The sequence below is a fragment of the Osmerus mordax genome, chromosome 4, assembly GCF_038355195.1.
Source record: "Osmerus mordax isolate fOsmMor3 chromosome 4, fOsmMor3.pri, whole genome shotgun sequence".
Classification (NCBI taxonomy): domain Eukaryota; kingdom Metazoa; phylum Chordata; class Actinopteri; order Osmeriformes; family Osmeridae; genus Osmerus; species Osmerus mordax.
In genome coordinates this window covers 5447335-5467730 of record NC_090053.1, presented here as the reverse complement: position 1 = coordinate 5467730, position 20396 = coordinate 5447335, and the positions used below count along the sequence as shown (strand labels likewise).

Genomic DNA, 20396 nt, shown 5'->3' with positions numbered 1-20396 from the left:
TTTGGCACGGCCGGGAATCGAACTGGCAACCTTCAGATTACTAGCCCGCTTCCCTAACCGCTCAGCCACCTGACTCCCTAGGTATCTTGAATGTAGATCACTGGCACCCACGTAATGTTTTTGTTTCTCAAGAGAGGAGCAGTATATTAGCGGACACAGGCAGAATGTGTGTGTGTGTGAGGTCTGGTTTTTCTTCATGGATTTGTGGCGCTTTAAAGGCTTCTGGGTTGAAGAACACAAGCACCTTTAGATGTTTATGACACAGAGAGTATGACTAAAAACCGCTAAAGCACACACACACACGCCCACACACACTCACACACACTGGGAGAAAACGGGCCTAAGAGCTACAGCAGTGGGTTTAAATGGATGATAAGTATTCTCATTTTCTCTATCAAATCTATCTTAATACCAAAAGTATTGTGCTTCAAGTGAGCTGTTTTTCTGTAAACCTCACCCTGTGTTTTTTCCATTCACTGTTCCACATAGCCTCCTTCAACTGCTGGTCTATTCACTGGTTTGGTTAATGATTCAGTAATTATCCCAGGACCTCATCCATCCTCTGTGTTCGGGTTTGAGGGCCTGCTGCCGAGCCTGTGCGTGTTGGCATGGTGACCGCTGGGACAGGACTAGAAGGAGGGGACTGATACGAGCCCGCTCTTCACAAGTGAGAGGAGTGAGAGGGTGAGACTGCTGTCACCCGATACAGGGAACTGGACACGACTGTGTGGTGTGTGTGAGAACTGTGGTTGGACGTTATGTGTTTATTTTCATGAAGTTCATGGAATGTCTGTGTTTTGAGTGTATGTGTGTTTTTTTTTGTGCGTATTCAAGTATTTGTGTTTGTGTCTGCATGTGTATCAGACAGAGAGAGAAATAGTTTATTTGTATACTTTACATGGGAAATGCATGACCTTTCGTACAACTTTGGCAGGGATGTTTAAATCCTTTGGCAGTATCGGACCCTTCCCATTTCCTGTTGGTGGTGTCATGGCAACAGGCATTTTGATCACACCCTGACCTTCCATAGAATTGCAACATAACATACAATCTCAACTTCAGCCCAGATCATAATCAAGAGAATCCAAACAAGCCCTTAAACGTTATCAACATACTGTCTCAAATAAAGACCCCTCCACCCCAACAGATCAACCAATTACATAAAACTCAGAAAGGTATTTATCAGTAAATTCTTTATGGAAGCATGATAGCTTCATACAATGCCCTTATTCAAATGCACCTTCCTTTAGTTGCTAAGCAACCATCCAGTGCCACAGCAATGCTTGTAGTTACACACTGCTCAGTTTGGAAGTAGGATTGTGGAGTGAAACAAGCCCTGTGGTTTGATTGGACTGGATGGCTGGATATGAATGATATAGTATTTAATTACCCCCCATGTCAACTGCTGCTATCGTTGCTATGAATGGTAACAAACCATACTTCATTGTGTCAGCTGAAGCAGGGAAAAAAAAAGAAAGTTTCTATAACACACTACCAAGTGATTTCTCGAGACATACTCCACAAACTAAAGGAGATTCTCACAGGTATATAATGTTCTCTCATAAACAACAACAGTGACTGACTCCATTGTACAGCAGTGGGTATGTGCCATATGAATTCCTCACTGGTAGAAAGACTATAGGCTTTTTGTGTGCGCTAGTGACCCGTGAATTCCATCTCAGCAGTAAGAGCTGATGGCCATATGTATGAGACACATGAAGTTGTGGATATGAAGCAAACAAAGGCAACAGTGTGAGTGGGAGAGGTCCCCTTCTGATGACCTCATACTCAGTGGGATTAGTCTTCCCTTCCAGAACAAACAGGCTGTCTCACAGACACTCCCCCAGCGTGAAGTCCACATTCTTCCCATGTCCATGCTGCTCATAATCCTTGTGTGTTTGTGTATGTATGTATGTATGTGTGTGTGTGTGTGTGTGAGTGTCTGTGTTTCATACCACGCCAGACTCGGTCACCTACTCATCACAAAACTCGCCCTGCAACAGTCTGTTCCTACAGTATCCTCTTTGAGTCTGTGTTTATATGCTTTGTCTGTTTGGGTGCTTGTGTGTTTGTGCGTGTGTGGGCGGAGGTGTGATGGGGGGGGGGTGCTGTACATGTTGGTGTTTGCCAATTCTTTACTTTTTAAGTAACAGAGCTGCTAAAGGAAACAGAGAGCCATGTGTGATGGATGGAACTGATTATCAAGAGACAGCTATCTGTCTCTCTGTCATTCTATTCTCCTTGTTTATTTAGCTAAAGTTTTTACAGACACCGTTTCAGTTAACAACAAGTTCCATGATTTGTGTTACGAGCATGAGCGACTGTGTTTTTCCTGTTCTTCCTGCTTTGTGACAGTGCTGTGATATGAACATCCTCCAAGGGGCCAGCAAAGGGTTATCCCCGTCAGACCTCTCCTCAGCTCTCCTGCCCTCTCCTCTCCTCACCTCTCCTCTCCTCTCCTGTCATCTCCTCACCTCTCCTGTCCTCTCCTCTCCTCACCTCTCCTCTCCTGTCCTGTCCTGTCCTGTCCTCTCCTCTCCTCACCTCTCCTCTCCTCACCTCTCCTCACCTCTCCTCTCCTCACCTCTCCTCTCCTCTCCTCTCCTGTCCTCTCCTCTCCTCTCCTCTCCTTACCTCTCCTCTCCTGTCCTCTCCTCACCTCTCCTCTCCTAACCTCTCCTAACCTCTCCTCTCCTGTCCTGTCCTGTCCTCTCCTGTCCTCTCCTCTCCTCACCTCTCCTGTCCTATCCTCTCCTCACCTCTCCTGTCCTCTCCTCTCCTCACCTCTCCTTACCTCTCCTCTCCTCTCCTGTCCTGTCCTGTCCTCTCCTCTCCTCACCTCTCCTCTCCTCTCCAATCTAATCCGACATGTTGTCTCTGTTTCCCAGCACCATGCATTTCTGGCTTGTTGCGCAGATAAGCTGCCAGATGTTATAGAGAGTGGGGGGAGGGAGGAAGGGAGGTAAAGAGGGAGTGAAAGGAAGGAGAGAAAGGGAAGCAGAGAGGTGGGGGCGAGGGGTGAGGGTGGGTATTTCAGATGCTGTTTTTAGCCAGAGAAGAGCCACCGTTCATTAGCAGTAAACACTAGAGAAAGAGAGAGAGAGAGAGAAAGAGAGAGACACAATCAGCCCAGGGGAGGAAACGCACAATAGAGGGGAAGTGATCATCCTTCTTCAGTGCTAGCTGTCAGCCCTCTTTGCAACCACCCGTCTGGACCTCATTATAGGTAAATACATTTGGTAAAGGAGCCGTGTGTGTGTGTGTTTATAAGGAAGTGTGTGTGTGTGTGTGTGAGTACGAGGTGCAAGAGCAGAGTGCAAAAACTGTTCCAGAGAGAAGAGGGACACAGAGGAAGATAACGAAAGAGAGAGAGACAGAGGGTCTGCGCAGCGACATATCAAATGGAGGGACAACGATAGCTGTCTGGAAAACAACAGCTACATATTTCCCTTGATTCTACCCGCCCCCCCCCCCCCCCCCCCCCACATCGCAACCCATCTCTCCCACGCTCCAAAACACAGGGCTACAACTCCCTGGAACCTTCCAACTCTCCTGAGGTACACAGTTTCTGTGTGTGTGTGCTCTCTGCAGCCGCGCTCGCTCGCTTCAGCCTCCTGTGTGCTCGTCTCCCCCTCCAGCCGAGGGGAGTGTGTGGCTCCTCTGACCCTCTCGCCCACTCGGTCCCTCCTCCGTCATCTCTCCCTCTCTCTCCCTCTCTCTGCCGCAGCTGTAAAGGGGGGGGCCATGGACGGACTGCGTTTGCCGCCACTCATCGAGGAGGCGCTGGACTCGACAGGTCTGTGCAGCTGGTCTGTGTGTGTGTGTGACTGTTTGTCGTGTGGTATGCGTTTCCATGGCGTACGTTTACATTTGGGTGCTGCGCGGTGGGAAACGGCATGGTAGGCGAACAACCTGTTTTGAAAGCAGCAGGAGAAAAAAGACAGGTGAAAAAAGTGATCAAGAGTTATGTGAAATGAGTATGTTTCTGATGGGCATCAGAGGCATGGCATGAGGTCATCTGAGGGGGAAGTGGAGGAAGGAGGAGTGAGGAGAGGAGGTAAACCATCGAGTGTCAGTGAGATCGACGTGCCCGTCTTCCGGCTCGTCTTGAGAGTAGTCATTGAGGACTAAGGACTTCTAGTTAAAAGCAGAAATCTGTTTGTCAGCTGTCAGACGCCAGTAGAAGACTGTGGACTTCTCTAACAGCTGTGGGAACTGTGGATATCCAATGGGAATGATCCAGAAGTAGGTAATGAATTAAGACTGCGAGTTTCATTGACTCAGAGAAGTCTTGTTTTTTACAATGATGAATGATTTAACTCAATTGAGATTAGTACATGTCTTGGCATTTATTGTTTTACCATAAGTCTAAGGCTTTGTCCTCAACTCTAAGCTTGCGGTTATCAAGCCACAAGATGAAGTCTGCTTTATCTCAAAACTTAATTTTGAGAAGAGCCGTCCAAAAAGACCCTGTTGACTTATTCCATTTGTCCTTTTCATGCAAAATCTCTCTCTTGGAATGTCACACTAGACACACTCCAACAGTAGAACAGTATCGTGGTGAGGAATGGCAGGAATGTGTTTTGATGTGTTATCCATGTAGGAAAGAGCTGCCGGGGGGTCCGGCAGTGTGTGGGCCGGTCAGGGAGCAGGCCGATGGGTACAAGGGGGAAGGGGCTTGATGCTTTCCACAGCAATGAATGTGTTTGGTGTTACAGCTGGCGTCAGAAAGAAGCACAGGTGGAGCTGCCACATCGGGGCTTCCTGTTCATGATGCATGTTGCTAAATGTAGTCACTCAGTTCAATTATAGAATCCCTTTCGATTTCAAATGCCCCCTCGCTTTCTGACCTCTTGGGGAGAAACCTAAATTACAACTGTAGAATATGCGTTGCTTGCAGGGCCATTTCTTCAAACTTACAGTTACAAATGCCCAGTTAGACTTTTACAATACCCTCTGATTGTAAGTACTTACATTTGTCAAATGATGGCAGGCGTGTTTTTAAAATTGCTCCCCAAAGTGTGTGACCGGTCGGTCAACCATCTGATACATCCATCTCTAATCTGAGCCCCAGCGAGTCTTTCTCTGTCTTTGTAGCCTTGGCCTGACTTCCATCAGGCCTTCGCACAAAGACAGGCCCTGGTTAGATAGGAGGACTACGCCACATGACTGACAACCAATAATGTGAAATATGTGAAATAGACAGAAACAGGGAAAGACAGAGCTGAAGTGGACTTGCACTTGTACATTACTGAGAACAGTTGAGTGCTTCCGTTCATGATTATAAAGTAGAGCCACGGTATGTTTGGATCTGAGAGTTTTGCTGCTCTGCTTCGGAGCATCTGTTTCATCTTTTATTTTGTTTTATTTTGCTGCTGTTTTTTTTGTTCTATCACTTCTCTCATTCAAACGCCCCCTGTGAACATCCTCTGAAAACAACACTGAATACCTTCTGAACCTTCTTCACAACCTAGGGACACACACACATACATGCACACAGATCAATACAACAGCTGCTCTCACATTTGCACACTGTCTGTATGTACCTCTCACCATCCTCACCCACCACCTCGTACTCCCACGCATGCTAGCCACCATTTCTGTCTCTCCCTCTCTCCTGATGTATTCCCACTCTCTCTCTCTCCCACTCTCACTTTCAGACACAATCCTCTGCTCACTTCATCGCCCACACGCAATGGTACCTGCCAGTGTTTCTGCCCACACAGCCCACACTCCACGTCCTCTCCCCTCCTCCACCACCTCTCCTCCATACTTGTGTCCCTATAGGGATCTTTCTCCACCAGACTACCCACTGTGTGCACTTCCTTCATTTGTCTTTGTACTTCTCTGTCTCTCTGTTTGAGTGCTTGAAATGTTTTGTGTGGGTCTCTGACAAAGTGAGTGTGTCATGTTTTTTCTCTCTGGGTTGCATAATGTAAAATCTGGGCTAAAAAGTTCCATTGGACAGCAGGTTGGCGAACTCAATGGGCTCCTTTGGTTCGCTCTAAATTCTGACTCTTTTCTTGGTGCCCCCATTGCCTTGTCATTTTCCATCTTTCTGCAACTCTTTCAGATCTTAATTCTTCACATGAGCCTTTTTTGGAGTTAGAAACTGCTAGTGGTATTCCCTCTGTCCCCTTCAACTGAAATAATATGAAGCCTTAGAGAATACTTTGCATTCAGGTGGGAGTCACTGATATGTGATCAAAGGATTATCCCTGCGTCATTCGTCTTTATGCTTCGTCCTTTTTTTCTCTCTCTTAGATCCTGTAAGAGTAGGAGAAGAGAAAGGGAAACAGAAACACACACTCGCGCTCGTGTAATGAAGTCCAATTACGACACCCTTCCCAACTGGCCTGCGTTTCTATTCCGCTGACCCACTTTCTCTGTTTCCCTTTGAAAGTGCAAACATGGACTTGCCATTTAAAAAACAGAGCGCCTCATTAAATCCATCTCTGTAACGCCACTGGTCCCCTTTCTCTCTTCTTCTTCTTGTTCACCGCTGAACTTCCCTAGAGCTGGGTGTCATAGAACAGAGTGGGGATAAAACCGCTGCGTTACCGCATGAGACCGCTCTCATCTGTGTTTGGCAGTTTGAAGTGAGCCGAGCCCCCCCCCCCCCCCCCCCCCCCTCTCTGTGGGCTTGATGAGACCGCGGCGTTCTCAGTCACCAGGGGCGACCAGCCGTGCCCATGCAGCACACACCTGGGCACCTCTCAAGGGAAGATTGGAATACGTTTACCAACCAAAACAACATGGACACAAAGCCCTGTCCTCATTAGCACGTGAACAACATTCCGAGCTCAGCACCTCTGGTTTAATACTTGGTGCGTAGGCGGTGGAGTCGCCATGGCAATGGAACAAATTATCACTTCAAAAAAATTGAAATAGTGGAGAGAGAGGATCAAGAAAGGACCCAGAGCCATGAACCTCCAGGAGCCTCGCTCCGTCTCTCTCCCAAATACACATGCACACACCACACACACACACACACACCTTGACTGTTCCTCTTTCTTTTGGCCTCTCTCTCTCACACACACACTCTCTCTCTCTGTCTTTCTCTCTCTCTCTCTCTCTCTCTCTCTCTCTCTCTCTCTCTCTGCCTCCCTCTCTTTCATTTCTCCCTTCCTCTCCTGTGTATTGTGTTCCACTCAGGGAGCCGGGCTGCTGGTTCTGAAGAGAGGCTACAGCAGTGCTGGGCTGGCAGATAGGCTTCAAAGCAGAGGCAGAAGGGGGCGGTGTGAATAATTCATGGACTCCTACGCAGCAACAGAGATCCATATACGCAACGCGCACGCTGTAAACATACGCATGTAAACATAGGCCCACACACATATAGTGTACGTTACATCACATAGTAACAAAGACACAGAGACACACACCAGGCACACACAACTACATGCTTACTCAGTAGTAAGCTACGTTCAGCAGACATCGGCGCACCAAAGGGAGGAAAAACTTCTTCACAATTTTTAAGCGATACAGAATCTGTCTGACTAATGATTTTGGCTCCAGATGTTCCTTCAGTTGTAACAGCAAACTAAATTGGTCAAGAATTCATGTCATAAACGCAACCTTTGTTGTGTCAAAATAACAAGTAGGCCTAATTACCCTCCCACTGAAATATAAAATTGCCCAATATGCCACACCCATATACTGTATAATAATAATAATTATTATTGGGTGTCACGTGAACACTATGTTGTTCCTTCCAAAGGAATGTTAGGTAACGATGGTTTCCTAGCACAATCTGACGTAAATTATCGAGCTCAGAATCAGACACAACTTATTTTTTTAAGTTTAAGTAGGCCTGATCATTTGATTTAAACACACTATTCTGAAGAGTGGAAGCACCATTAGTCTGTTTATTTCCAAAGTTTAGCGATGTATTACTGTAAGAGACACTCCAACTTGTCTCACTCCAATGTGATTACGGAGGAATGTGTTCCCGTTAGATAAAAGCTGCCTTTCTCCCGGAGCTGCGTTAACTCTTCTCTCCAGCTCTAAATATGCACACGGCATCCGTGTCCAATGAAATTCCCGCATGACCAAAACCCTCAACGCTGAGCTAAAAACTCTTAGCATGAAGAGACTTGACCTTTGATATCTTTATTTATTAGCCAGGATGCATAGCAGTGAGGCTAGTTGAAGAGATGCACGTTTTATAAGGGGTCATGCAATTAGCTGCGTGGAGGTATTCTCAGCACTGCCTGTGTTGCGCGACATAAATGTGCTTGACATTCTTTAATGTTTTATGTGACTGACATTCATGGGTGAATTTACATCAATGTTGTAACATCTGTACATTATTTATTTCACACAGTCAGGATATGCTGTGCGACACTCACCTACTTTAAGTCTTAAAAAGTATTTTTAAAGTTTAAGATTACAGATTAGCCATATCTCCTAGTCCAACCACATTCGCTAATATAAAACAAACGGATCAAAAATAAACATCTCCAGTCTGTCTTTGAATGAAGTTAATTTAATTTGTTTGTTTGCTCCTGGCCGTACAGGAAGTGAGTAGTGAAGAACAGGATGTCTCCTTACGACCTTGCTCATGCTCTGGCCTCTGCTCTGCACTCTGTTACAGCACTTCATTATTAACTAATTACTGCTGCATCAAACTTTAATGAGACTCTCTCATTCCACTCACATACAGAGCTTTAACAGGCCTCTACAAGGCTACATTCAGAGAGAGTTCAGCATTCTGGAAAGGTAATATAAATGTGATGAGAAGGTATCTGTTACTGCTTATTATGATGGCAAAGGGGATATCTCACAGGGGATATAATAACAGAGAGAAATAATTAGCAGTGCATGCCAGTTTCCCCTGAGCCATGGCAATTGAGCCCTTTGGGTTACTGTAGCACATGTGAGTATCATTCCAAATTAAACAGATCCTTTAGTTGATTATGTGATGTCAGTCCCCAGTTGCGCTCAGCTTTTTCTTTTTTTTTCTTCTCTCTCTCTCTCTCTCTCTCTCTCTCTCTCTCTCTCTCTCTCTCTCTCTCTCTCTCTCTCTCTCTCTCTCTCTCTCTCCCTCCCTCCCTCCCTCCCTCCCTCCCTCCCTCCCTCCCTCCCTCCCTCCCTCCCTCCCTCCCTCCCTCCCTCCCTCCCTCCCTCCCTCCCTCCCTCCCTCCCTCCCCTCTCTCTCTCTATCTCTCTCTCTCTATCTCTCTCTCTCTCTCTCTCTCTCTCTCTCTCTCTCACTCAGTAAACATCAATCTTAGCTCTGCTTTCACCCCCCTCTAACAGCAAACAACAAATCTAGAGTGCTTGAATGCAGGCTGCAAAAAGGTTGGACGGCCCACATCCATTTAGTTTAGACATGGACATGACCTTAAGGGCATTTTGTTGAGAACCGTTCTGTAGAATTGTTTGATGTGTGTGTATATGTGTGTATATATGTATTTGATTGTGAGTGTGTGTGGAGGTGAGAGCAGGTTTTATCTGGTGATAAGATGTTGACTGATGTCAAACTGCTATTTCCTAAAACAGCTTAGACCTCCGGAAATGGCCTATCGGTCGGTATAAATTGCTCAGCCCAAAGTCTTGTCAATGATTTCTTATTTTCTTCCTCCGAGTATACGTAAACGGTGTTGTTCTCGCTACTTGGTTTGTAGGCATTACGGCAGCTTTAGCTGAAACTCTACGTTTCTGGCCCCCGCCTTGAGTCTGTGGGAAGTTCAAGAATTTAACACAACACATTGATGTAGGAGAGTAACAGCTGTGGAAAGAGGACACGTGTTTCGCTGCGCACTGGTCAGTGAATGGTAGTTCTGAGTTATCGTGGGCTCTGTAGGGGTTTGCATTGCTGAGGGGTGAGTCATAGGGATTGATTAGACACCAACATTAGTGCTACACTTGCCCCACCTACTGGGTAAAAGGAGAAAGGAATCAGTGGAATATTCTAAAGGATAAATCAGAAAAAAAATCTCAGCAGTTTCCTCTTAATGGTTTCACCAATACACAGCCCATGTATTGTTTTTCTTGTAGGTCCATGTTTCTTCTGTGTGATTTATCTACGAAAGACCCTGCATCTTTGTCCGCTATGTGCATTTTAATCTTGACATGAGTTACAATGGTTGTCTCAGTCTATGACAATTCTGTGTAGAATGATCTACATTGTCAGTAAAGCTATGCTAAAAACAAACAGGACAGGGGTGTTTTGTGTCACAATGGAGTCACTGCAGGCGTTCACTCTCAACATGGTGCTCTGACTTGCAATCAACGTTGCAAGCTTGTAGAATGTTCCTGTAGAAATTGTTTGATCACGAAAAGGCCTGCAACAAATGCATTCTCTTATGCTTTATCCTCTTCCTCTCTCTTTTGGTCTCTCTCTCTCTCTCTCTCTCTCTCTCTCTCTCTCTCTCTCTCTCTCTCTCTCTCTCTCTCTCTCTCTCTCTTAGATGACCCGAGTGATCTGAAAGCGGAAAGCAGCCCCACCATGGACCACGAAATCACAGCCAAGGAGCGAGGAGTGCTGGAGGAGAACAACGAGAAGGAGGAGATGGACCAGGAGAGGGAGCGCGAGGAGGAGGAGGAGGAGCGCAAGCGGAAGGAGGAGGAGGACCCAGAGCCCCTGACCGAGGAGCAGGAGCTGGAGGAGCTGAGGTCCCAGGTTCTGCAGCTGCTCCTGGAGCTGGGCGAGGCCAGGGAGACCTCCAACAAGCACCAGGAGACCTTCCATGAGCTGCAAGGTCAGAGAGAGAGGACCCCTGGAGGTCACCAAGGAACCACAACCCCCGTGAACACCTAAATTATAAACAGACGTACAACACACATAATACCATTGACAGTGTCCCCTACATTAGCAAATGGGTGACTTCTGCCTTGTCAAAATTAAAGTGCTGTTTCCATCACAGCAGCAATACTTGGTGTATTTCTTTATAGATAGAAATCTGCCAAGTCTGGTTTGTTAAGATTTGAGTTTGAGGCATGTGTCTTTAGTGTGAACATTCACATTCAACTGATCCCATCTGTTGTGAATGTGACTCAATATCTTAAATTGTAAATATTTACTGTGTTGTCTGACAAGGTAGGATCCTTATAGTTGTTGACTAGCATCATGCCTCAGCAATGATGACCACACTCACAATGAATAAGGCCATGCCACTGACGACAAAGTGGTCAGAGCTCAGTGTGTGTGTGTGGGTGTGTTTGCATGTGTGTGAGAGAGAATTTCTGAGTGTGTGGCTGTGTGTGTTGTGTGTGACAGCCATCGTGGGTTTGTGTTAAGGTGTGTGTGTCATGTCATGTCATGTCTGTGTCATGTGCATGCGAAAGCCTTTCGTCTGTGTGTGTGTGTGTGTCACGTTGGGGACATCTTGAGCTCTGTGTGTGTGTGTCATGGCTGGGGACATCTTGAGCTCTGTGTGTGTGTGTGTGTCATGGCTGGGGACATCTTGAGCTCTGTGTGTGTGTGTGTCATGGCTGGGGACATCTTGAGCTCTGTGTGTGTGTGTGTGTCATGGCTGGGGACATCTTGAGCTCTGTGTGTGTGTGTGTCATGGCTGGGAACCTGGATTAGTGAGCTCAGTTGTTTGTCTGGCAGGGTGCAAGCATTCCACAGACAGCTGTATGCTCGGTGACAGAAGCTTCCAGACCTGGTGTCCTAGACCGCACTGTGACATCATGACTGGGGTTGGTCCCTCCCCCTGGGCATGCTCAGCTGTTAGGATGATACGGCAGCGTCTGTTTGATTCAGCTGGAAGCTGAATCAGGCTGAAGAGAAGCTATGACTCCTTGTATGTCACTGGGGGGAGTCACAGGAACAGAGTGGTCCTAACACATACAAAATAGAAGAAACCAATGTTGTTGATATTACCAAATACCTTTACAGTGACCGTGATAAAACATTTCCATAAGCAAGTACAGAATGACAGTAGGCTCAGATTCAATCTCTGTATCTGTCTTTCTCTTTCCATCTCTCTACCTATCTCTCCATACATTTCTAACATCTCTCTCTCTCTCTCTCTCTCTCTCTCTCTTTCTCTCTCTCTCTCTCTCTCTCTCTCTCTCTCTCTCTCTCTCTCTCTCTCTCTCTCTCTCTCTCTCTCTCTCTCTCTCTCTCTCTCTCTCTCTCCCCTCCTCAGGTTTCCTGGAGGACGAGCGTCTGGCCAGCGCCCACCAGGCAGAGGCCTTCACACGGCAGATCCAGAATCTACAAGGTATCACGTACACACACACACACACACGTACGCCCAGACACATTAACACACCCCTGACAAACTCAACACACTCAGTCCTGATGGCTTGCTCCTAAGTTACAACACTGACACATTACAGCATACTTCAACAATCTTGCATTTGTTGAAGCCACTGCAGAGCGTCAGTATATTCAACAGACTGAGATACGCTGTAAAAGATTTAAGGATGGTGTTTTACTGGCTGCCATTTCTGCACAATTAGTGAATGTTAATTACCAGACCATTTGTCTCACACATCCAATCACCCAATGGAATTCTATGGTCCCACCAGTGCTCTAATGAACAGATTTGAGGGGCCATGTAGAGAAAGACATTGTGTCAGCCATTAGTGACGTAATTGACTGTAAAGTGTGAACATGCGTATCATCATTTGTCATAGCTGTTCATAGGGCTGTGGGAACATCACCTGCTTTTAATTCAAGTGGGAAATGCTCAAATGCCTCTTGTTATATACATCTGCGTATGTCTTAGGTCAAATGACAGCATGCCTCTTACCGTCAGTTACATCAGATTTCCTCGCAAGCACAGCTTTTGCTCACAGCCACAGCCACACACACACACACAAAGGATGCACACACATAAGAAAAAACACACTCAAACACACACACACACATAAGAAAAATCACAAAAACACACACACACACACACACCCTCTGTTCTCAGGCACCCCCACCCATTAGTGTTCTACTGCACCAAACCTAACCCCTCGTCTCTGACTCCCCTCCGCCTCCCCAGCTCAGCTGCGCTCGGTGCAGGAGGAGATGGACAGCCTGGAGGAGGAGAAGGAGAGCGAGCTGGCCGAGGCGCAGGAGGAGCTGCACTCGGCCCAGGAGGAGGTGCTCCTGCTGCAGCAGGCGGCCGAGGAGGCGGCGGGGGAGCGGGAGAACGACATCGCCTCCCTGCAGGAGGAGCTGTGCCGCCTGAGGGCGGAGCTGCAGCGCCTGGGCGACGAGGCCATGGAGTACGAGCTAGAGATCACCACCCTGCGCGCCGAGATCAGCATGAAGAGCCAGCGGCGCGAGGTGGAGAGGAGAGAGGGTGAGGGACAAAGGGGGGGAGGGAGGGAGGGAGGGGGGGAGGGAGGGAGGGAGGGGAAAGGCGACAAGGATGGATGAGGAGATTTCAGGGGGGGGTTGCGAGAAAGGGGAAAGAGGAGGGGAGGAAAGGTAGGGGTTAGGATAGGATAGGGTGAGAGGAGGAGCAAATGGGGATAGGAAGGTGGATGGGTGCAAGACGAGAGAGAATGAGAGGTAGGTTTGGATAGGTAGACGATGGAGGATCGGTGAGAATTCAAAAATATTCTTAGAGAGGTTGAGAAACAGATGGTCGAAGGGCAAAAAGGTGAGAAGAAGAGTGGAGAGAGACATGAAAGGGTTAAAGAAAGGAGCGCTCAGTGCACACCCAACCAGTTAATCTGTCTGTCGCCATGACAATGCTCTCGCAACTCCTCCATCAATAAGTAAACAGTCACACAGTTATGGGGAGAGTTACAGTTAAAAGGCCTAACTGTCTTTCCCAAGGTGGAATTCAAACCATAAAATTCAAACCCAAGCTCGATCACTCCCAGACAAAAGTATCTGTATGTCAATACTAATAACATCACAAAGCCGAAGCATGAAGTCCTCGCATTTTTATTGCTAACTTCCATCATGCTTAGCATCCCGCAGTCAAACACATAAATCAGGGTTGTGGGTTTAATAATGGAGGACAAGTATGCGGTGCTAAAATCCCGTTTGAGCTCTCGATGTCGGTACGGTGGGAAGAGAAGGGGTGTGTGATGTCATCCTCTGTGTCAGCCAGGGAATAATCCAGAAGGGAGGAGAGGCACCCGCCAACAGCACGTCAGACACATCCAACTCACGACATCACTGCTCCTGGCCAGATGAGCTCAGCGTGTGACTCTGACAGAGTGGGAGAGGATGGTGGGGAAGCAGGGGTGGGGACCAGAGAGGAAGATAGTCTTCTCAGAACTGCAGTTCTCCAAGCTCAGAGGTTGAGGGGTTAGGGGTAATACCAACTGTCTGACAAAGGGGTATGGTGACATGATCCAATTCAAATGTATTAAAAGTGCATTTAATCGTGTCTCAACTTGCTGAGGTCATAACTTGTACAGACTGTTTATGAGAGGGCTGAACAGACTTTTTTACATATCATGTAGATTAATTCACTTATTTATCCATTGATTTATTTACTAATCCATGAAGTCGCATTTTTTCTGTCTAGTACTAGAAAGATTGTCCTGGTTATCCTGCCCTTGGATCGACTTGAAATTCTATTAGTGAAATTATGTAAAATAGGGTCAGTCCAGAGCAATCAAATTAAGTCAGATAAAACCAAAGGACGATAAACGAACACATAGTCGTGCATACCACAGCGTATCCCTGGTCGGTGAACGTCTTGTCCTGTGCGCTCTCCTCAGGTGACGTGGACCTGCTGAAGGAGGAGTGCAACACGCTGAGGGAGGAGTGTGTGACTCTGAAGGAGGACAACGGACGTCTTTCCGAGCGGCTGCAGCAGCTGCAGAGGCAGAGGACCAGGTGAGGGGGGCAGACGGATGTGGAAGTAATCGCGGGGGCTCAGCGCTTCCTCGCTGGGCTCAAAGCTTCCTCCAAGAGAGAGTTCAAAAGAAGATACATAACGAGTTTGTCTATGTTTGTTTTTTCCCATGTGTACAGTCTATTCAAAGGCTGTCTGGGGAAAAGATCTTCGAGTAAATGACCCTTCTTTTGTTGTAACTGATGCCATTCCTGCCAGCTCCAGCAGTGTGTACCTGTCTCTGAGAGAGGAGGGGGAGGGCACGGAGGGCCTGGACATGGAGGCTGGCACGGAGGGCCTGGACATGGAGGCTGGCACGGAGGAAGGCGTGAACAAGAGCTACATGACCATGGCCCAGTCCACAGGCACCAACTGTCACCAGGTCGACGCCTCCATCCAGAAGAACATCTCATTCGATGGGAAACCCATGACCCCCACTGGTTGGAACGGGGGCTTTGGGGAGATCTTCTCTCTGAGGGACCAGCTTAAGCAGGCAGAAGAACGGGCTTCTCAGGTCCAGAGGGAGGTACGATCAGGGACGTCCTGGCTGCTCACTGCACATTCAAATGTAAAAATCATCTTTGGGGGCCAAAATGAGTGTATTTACCAAAATGCACTGCACACACTCACAAAAAGTAGTAAATAAGTAAAGAAAAAATACATTTGTGTTTTTCTGACATTTTCTTATTCTATTTAATGCATACTGAACAGTGGGTAAGTCATACACAGTGTATGTTATGTTTAGTTAGTATAGTATAGCTATGGAACTGAATTCATATCTATCCTAAGAATACTAAGAGCCCTGATGCAAAGCCTGACATAGCGCAATAGCAAAGCAAAACACAGAAGGGGCAGCTGCGGTGGCTAAAGCTCTTTACCAGGAGCTAACTAATGGATCCCATGCCAAAAGATGACAGCATGCATCTGTCTGCATACAATGCCACCGCTTGGTGTTGAAATACCAGGGTTAGGATTGAACAGGCGAGTCCGAATGACAGTGTGCCTCCTCACTCTGGTGTGTGTGTGTGTGTGTCCCAGTGTGAGGGTCTGAAGACAGAGCTGCAGGAGCTGCAGGCTCTGTACGACTGCAGCCAGAAGGAGAGAGCTGTGCTGGAGGACGAGCTGCAGCGCTGCAAGGCGGAGCTGGAGAAGCTCTCAGGGGAGCGGGGACAGGTGAGGGGACCATGAGGAAGAGGGATTTTTTAGAGGTTAAGAGACCAAGAGTATGTTTGCTGCCTACTACAGCAAACAGTGTCTTGTGAGATGTATTACCACTATCGTGGTAGCCATCTCAAACCAAAACAACTGTGAGAATTCAAACGAAACAAAAAACCCTGTATTGCCGAAAGAAAATCCCAATGATAACCAACACATAGCACACATCACATTCACTTTGTGTCTGAAGACTTTATGTGTGCAGATCTCATACTGCAGCTATGTATGTTGTGATATGAGTTCACGCTGACTGTCGGCCCATATCAGAGCGGACTGGATGTTGTCCTCCTGGCTTGGATTCCACCTCCTCTGTGTTGTGCCTATACCTGAGGGCTGCACAATGAACTGTCTTTCTGCGTCGTGTCAAAGTGTCCACCCGTCCCTGTCCAAGACTCTGTCCCTGTGCTTTCAATGTCTATACGCGCTGTGTGTTGCACTTACATTTACATTTACATTTAGTCATTTAGCAGACGCTCTTATCCAGAGCGACTTACAGTAAGTACAGGGACATTCCCCCCAGGCAAGTAGGGTGAAGTGCCTTGCCCAAGGACACAACGTCATTTGGTTTGCATAGCTGGGAATCGAACTAGCAACCTTCTGATTACTAGCCCGCTTCCCTAACCACTCAGCCATCTGACTCCACTCAGCCATCTGACTCCCTTAACACATGAATGATTGATTCCGAAAGAGTTTGATGGCCTTCACCACAGACAAACCATCTATATGATCACGTCCTTCTCATTTATTACTGTTGTCCTGTTCATGTTGTCTACAAATGGTCATTGTTGTCTCTTGTTTGTCTCATATGCCCAAATACAAATGGAAATCTTTGAACGTATCTTGAGGGTTTACTTAGTTATATTCATAATGATTGTTTGTTTCACAGTGAATTGACCTCATGTATCCGACCATGACACCATGACCCCTTCCCCTCCCTTTTACACCGCAGTCATAGCTCCCATCATGTATTCATCGATTGGTTTAGCATGACGTGACGATATCCAACATTGTGACCGTCTCCGACCCTCCACTCTTTCCTCGTTCTAGTTTGTCTCTCCATTTCCTTCATCTCCATCCATCCTTTGTTTTTATTCTCCTCCTCAGAGCTTCATCCATCCGTCTGAGCACCCTGTTCTCTCCATCCCCTTCATAGGAATGATTGTGATAGTGGCTGTGGTTTGGTGCTGGTTATCGGAGCTGGCGTCCCAGAGAGCAAGGTATGGCGAGGACTCCCCTCCATCTTCTGCATGTGGCAACATGTCTTGTGGTCCGTAAATGCACTGATGATGTGGAGCATAGGTTGTCATCTCTGGTGTCTAGATTTGACAAGAGGGTGACTTTGAATTGATAACTTCTTCATGGTAGGGGTCATCCCACAGAAAAAGCACCCAACCGTGTAAAGTATGCAACCAATACGTTTGATGGACGTGAAACGGGTGGGCAGTTTCACACAGTGCATTGACATTGCTGTGAAAAAAAAATGCATGACAGGCCAGTAGGATCTTAGTTACTATACATATTTTGTGAAGACTTAGCAAAGTTATTTATTTTATGGTATGTTTTCTGAATCAACTGTGTTAGTTGTGTTAGAAGGTGGTTAAGATGCTGAGTTAGTGCCTGGTTTTGTTTTGACCCTGTTCTCTGTGTTTCTCACAGGGGAGTGAGGTAGACTGGAGCCCCATCCTTACTGTCACTACGGCAACGGCAGTGCTATTGATCATGGCCAGCCTGTTGAGAGGCCTGTCCCGGTATTGAGCACATCCACAAGAACTGTACCGAAGGTCTGCACTTTATAGACCACCCTCCATCCCACCTGCCCTCTGAAATGGATGCCTCAAACCCACTAGACACCATTTTTTCTGATCGATTGCCAGGAGGCAATAGATGACCACAAAACGTGAACTCTAGAAAAGAGGGAGAGTAGGAGCACCATAGGAAAGATGAAGAAGGCGGTCTCCTCTTCTCCGGGTCTTGGAGACGAGTGACAAGGGAACTAGGATCGGAGGCGGTCATTTCCCCACCTCTCTGCCCCATCAGCTTGTGTCTCTGTGTTCATAGATTCCAGTTCTTGCCGATGGGGCCGGATTACGTTTCTGAGAATGAATGTATGTCATAACTATCATACAAACATATTTAACGATTATTTATTTGTAATGTTTATTTTTTGTGTTATTTTCTTTTGACAGCAGCATACTTCTGCATCGTACACATTTGCTGCATTGAAGTAGTTACCGTCTTATATTTTGTAAATATCTTTATGGGTAGCAGTATGTGTAATTATTTATTAGTATATCAAAAACCCTAATGTCTAGAAATGCATGTATGTGACGTAGTTCCATCTTTCCTCTCAAATTAGCTACAATACCACCAACCCCACCCAATGCTTCTCCTCAAGTATTTAATGCAATACCTTCCAATGACATTCACATAGCACATACATTCTTTGAAATACAATTTAGCCTGAAGGAAAGTTTCTTAAAAACCACACCTCTTCCTTTTCTGCTTATTACAAAAAAAATTCCCATGATCAATTGTTCAAATTCTCTTTGCTCTGCTTTTTGCCTCAGCGCGGCTCAGTATGTGACGTTTGCTCTACTAAGCACTGGCCAATCCCAGCTCTTTTTCAGGCCTATGTTTAAACGTGACCTCACCCAGCAGGGAGTTGCCAATACTTGGTTTCAGAGTGTGCTGTATTGACTATGCTTAGCCTAGGGACATGTCAGTTAGTCTAGCTTCTGCATTTTCACGCCCTGACTCATCTTAAATATGTAAACAAAAATGCAGGACACACCTGATCTATACTCCTAGGCCATACAAGTCTGCCCACATGCCAGACCAGGGCTGTGTAGCGTGATTGGGCTAGTTCACCTGTGGAAACAATGTAGGACATCTTGAATCATAACCATCTGCTGTGTTTTTAATGAGTTTTGAAAACATATTCCACATAAGGAACAGTGAAATGACATTTCCTTTGTATGCATCTTTTGTATGTATTAAAATATAGCACGACGCTGATTGACAAATTGATAAAATAACTGCAAGGACTTTGTGTCACGAGTCTCCTGGGAAATGTAAGGGTTGATTCTCACTAGTGCAGATTGGACCAGGTACATGCCATGAGAATGTTGACAGTCAGCATGCCACAGTTTGTAATGGTTTATGCCATGCGTGACGAGTGTAATGATGTTGGTGTCCAACCACACTAAGACAATATAATCCTGCTATTCAGCTTTGATAGTAGTTGAAGTATACAGTATGCTTGCAAAGGGAATTGCGTAATGGAGCAGGCTGATTGTATTGGAAGGGACTTATTTAGATTTTGTTAAGAACAAGTATAATGTGACTGAATTGAATTTTTCTTATGCTGTCTAATGAACAAATACAGGGCCACACTTTTGCATTGACTCCCTGTTTAGATGTGTGCCAATGCCTTTTGAAACTCAATAAAAAATGACTTTAGATTTGCATGTGACATAAAGCAGAATAATACTTTGTTTGGTAAGATGTTTATGTTGCCCTTATGTTATTACTGATTTCATGTATAATAGTCAGTAAAATTGTATAGTATCATTCATTGGAGAGACATTTCTAAAAACTGTCTCCATTTGTACTAGCTTTGTAGAAAGTTGATCTATTTTGAGAGAGCAGTGTATATTTGATAGCTAAATGATGCTATGTAAGTGTTTTATGACTATTTCCTTCATGAGGATTGATCGTTTTAAATGCTTCTTTGTTCAGTAGAGTAGTCAAAGCATGCAGTAGAGGATGCATTCAGTCTTAGTTGCCGGTAAAAATCCTGTACTTTTAATATGTAATACATCCCCAAAAAAGCAATATGAGCAGCCTTGTTCTTGCCCTAAATATCCTAATGTAGTTTGATATGTTTTCTGTAAGTCATTTAGTCCTTTAAACAATTTTTTCTCTTTACCAAGGGAGGTCACCAAACTGTTGTTCCATCTACAGGCTTGATTTATGGAAATGACAAACGGTAGCCTATATATGTCCATACACACCTGTGTGAATATGAATGTTGTTCCCTTCAGTACACGGTTGTCAAGCTTATTCTATAAAGAAGGTATCATGAGATTAAGTATACCACAAGGTGTTTCTCAGCTTGCTGCTTTGCCAGTGTTCCCTATTGCTGTGTGTTTTGAATATAGTCGTGGCTATTTTGTTACCTGGAGGTCTATTTTGTACTGTAAATGATTTGAAAAATAAATATAGTAAATATCACTCCTCAGATCATTGTGTGCATGCTATTTCTTTTAGATGACATCAGTAGCTATTTGAGAGGTGACGAAGGACGTGAGGATTCCCATTCATGAAATCATTAGAAGTCACAGTGAGTGACTGCCGTCTCTTTCCTGGCATCGTGTTTCACAGGTTATGTTCTATTAATAAAACTCACTCCAGCTTCAAGACAAACTCTCCAAC

The 20396-nt window shown here is 45.9% G+C and overlaps 1 protein-coding gene across 1 annotated transcript; it reads left to right on the top strand.

Annotated features, from left to right (window-relative positions):
• The first annotated feature begins 3097 nt into the window (after positions 1-3097).
• LOC136942607 (coiled-coil domain-containing protein 136-like) lies at positions 3098-20202 on the top strand. The gene is made up of 10 exons (XM_067235592.1): positions 3098-3226; positions 3728-3796; positions 10413-10703; positions 12099-12173; positions 12948-13250; positions 14632-14749; positions 14967-15273; positions 15786-15920; positions 17067-17179; positions 17619-20202. The coding sequence occupies exons 2-10, from the start codon at positions 3745-3747 to the stop codon at positions 17629-17631; spliced, it is 1407 nt and encodes a 468-aa protein (XP_067091693.1). The 5' UTR covers positions 3098-3226; positions 3728-3744; the 3' UTR covers positions 17632-20202.
• Positions 20203-20396: the final 194 nt, after the last annotated feature.

Coding starts and splice junctions, on each gene's coding strand:
- LOC136942607 (XM_067235592.1), top strand. CDS start 3,745: ATGGACGGACTGCGTTTGCCGCCACTCATCGAGGAGGCGCTGGACTCG. Junction 10,704..12,098: donor GACCTTCCATGAGCTGCAAG/GTCAGAGAGAGA, acceptor TCCCCTCCTCAG/GTTTCCTGGAGGACGAGCGT. Junction 15,274..15,785: donor CTTCTCAGGTCCAGAGGGAG/GTACGATCAGGG, acceptor TGTGTGTCCCAG/TGTGAGGGTCTGAAGACAGA.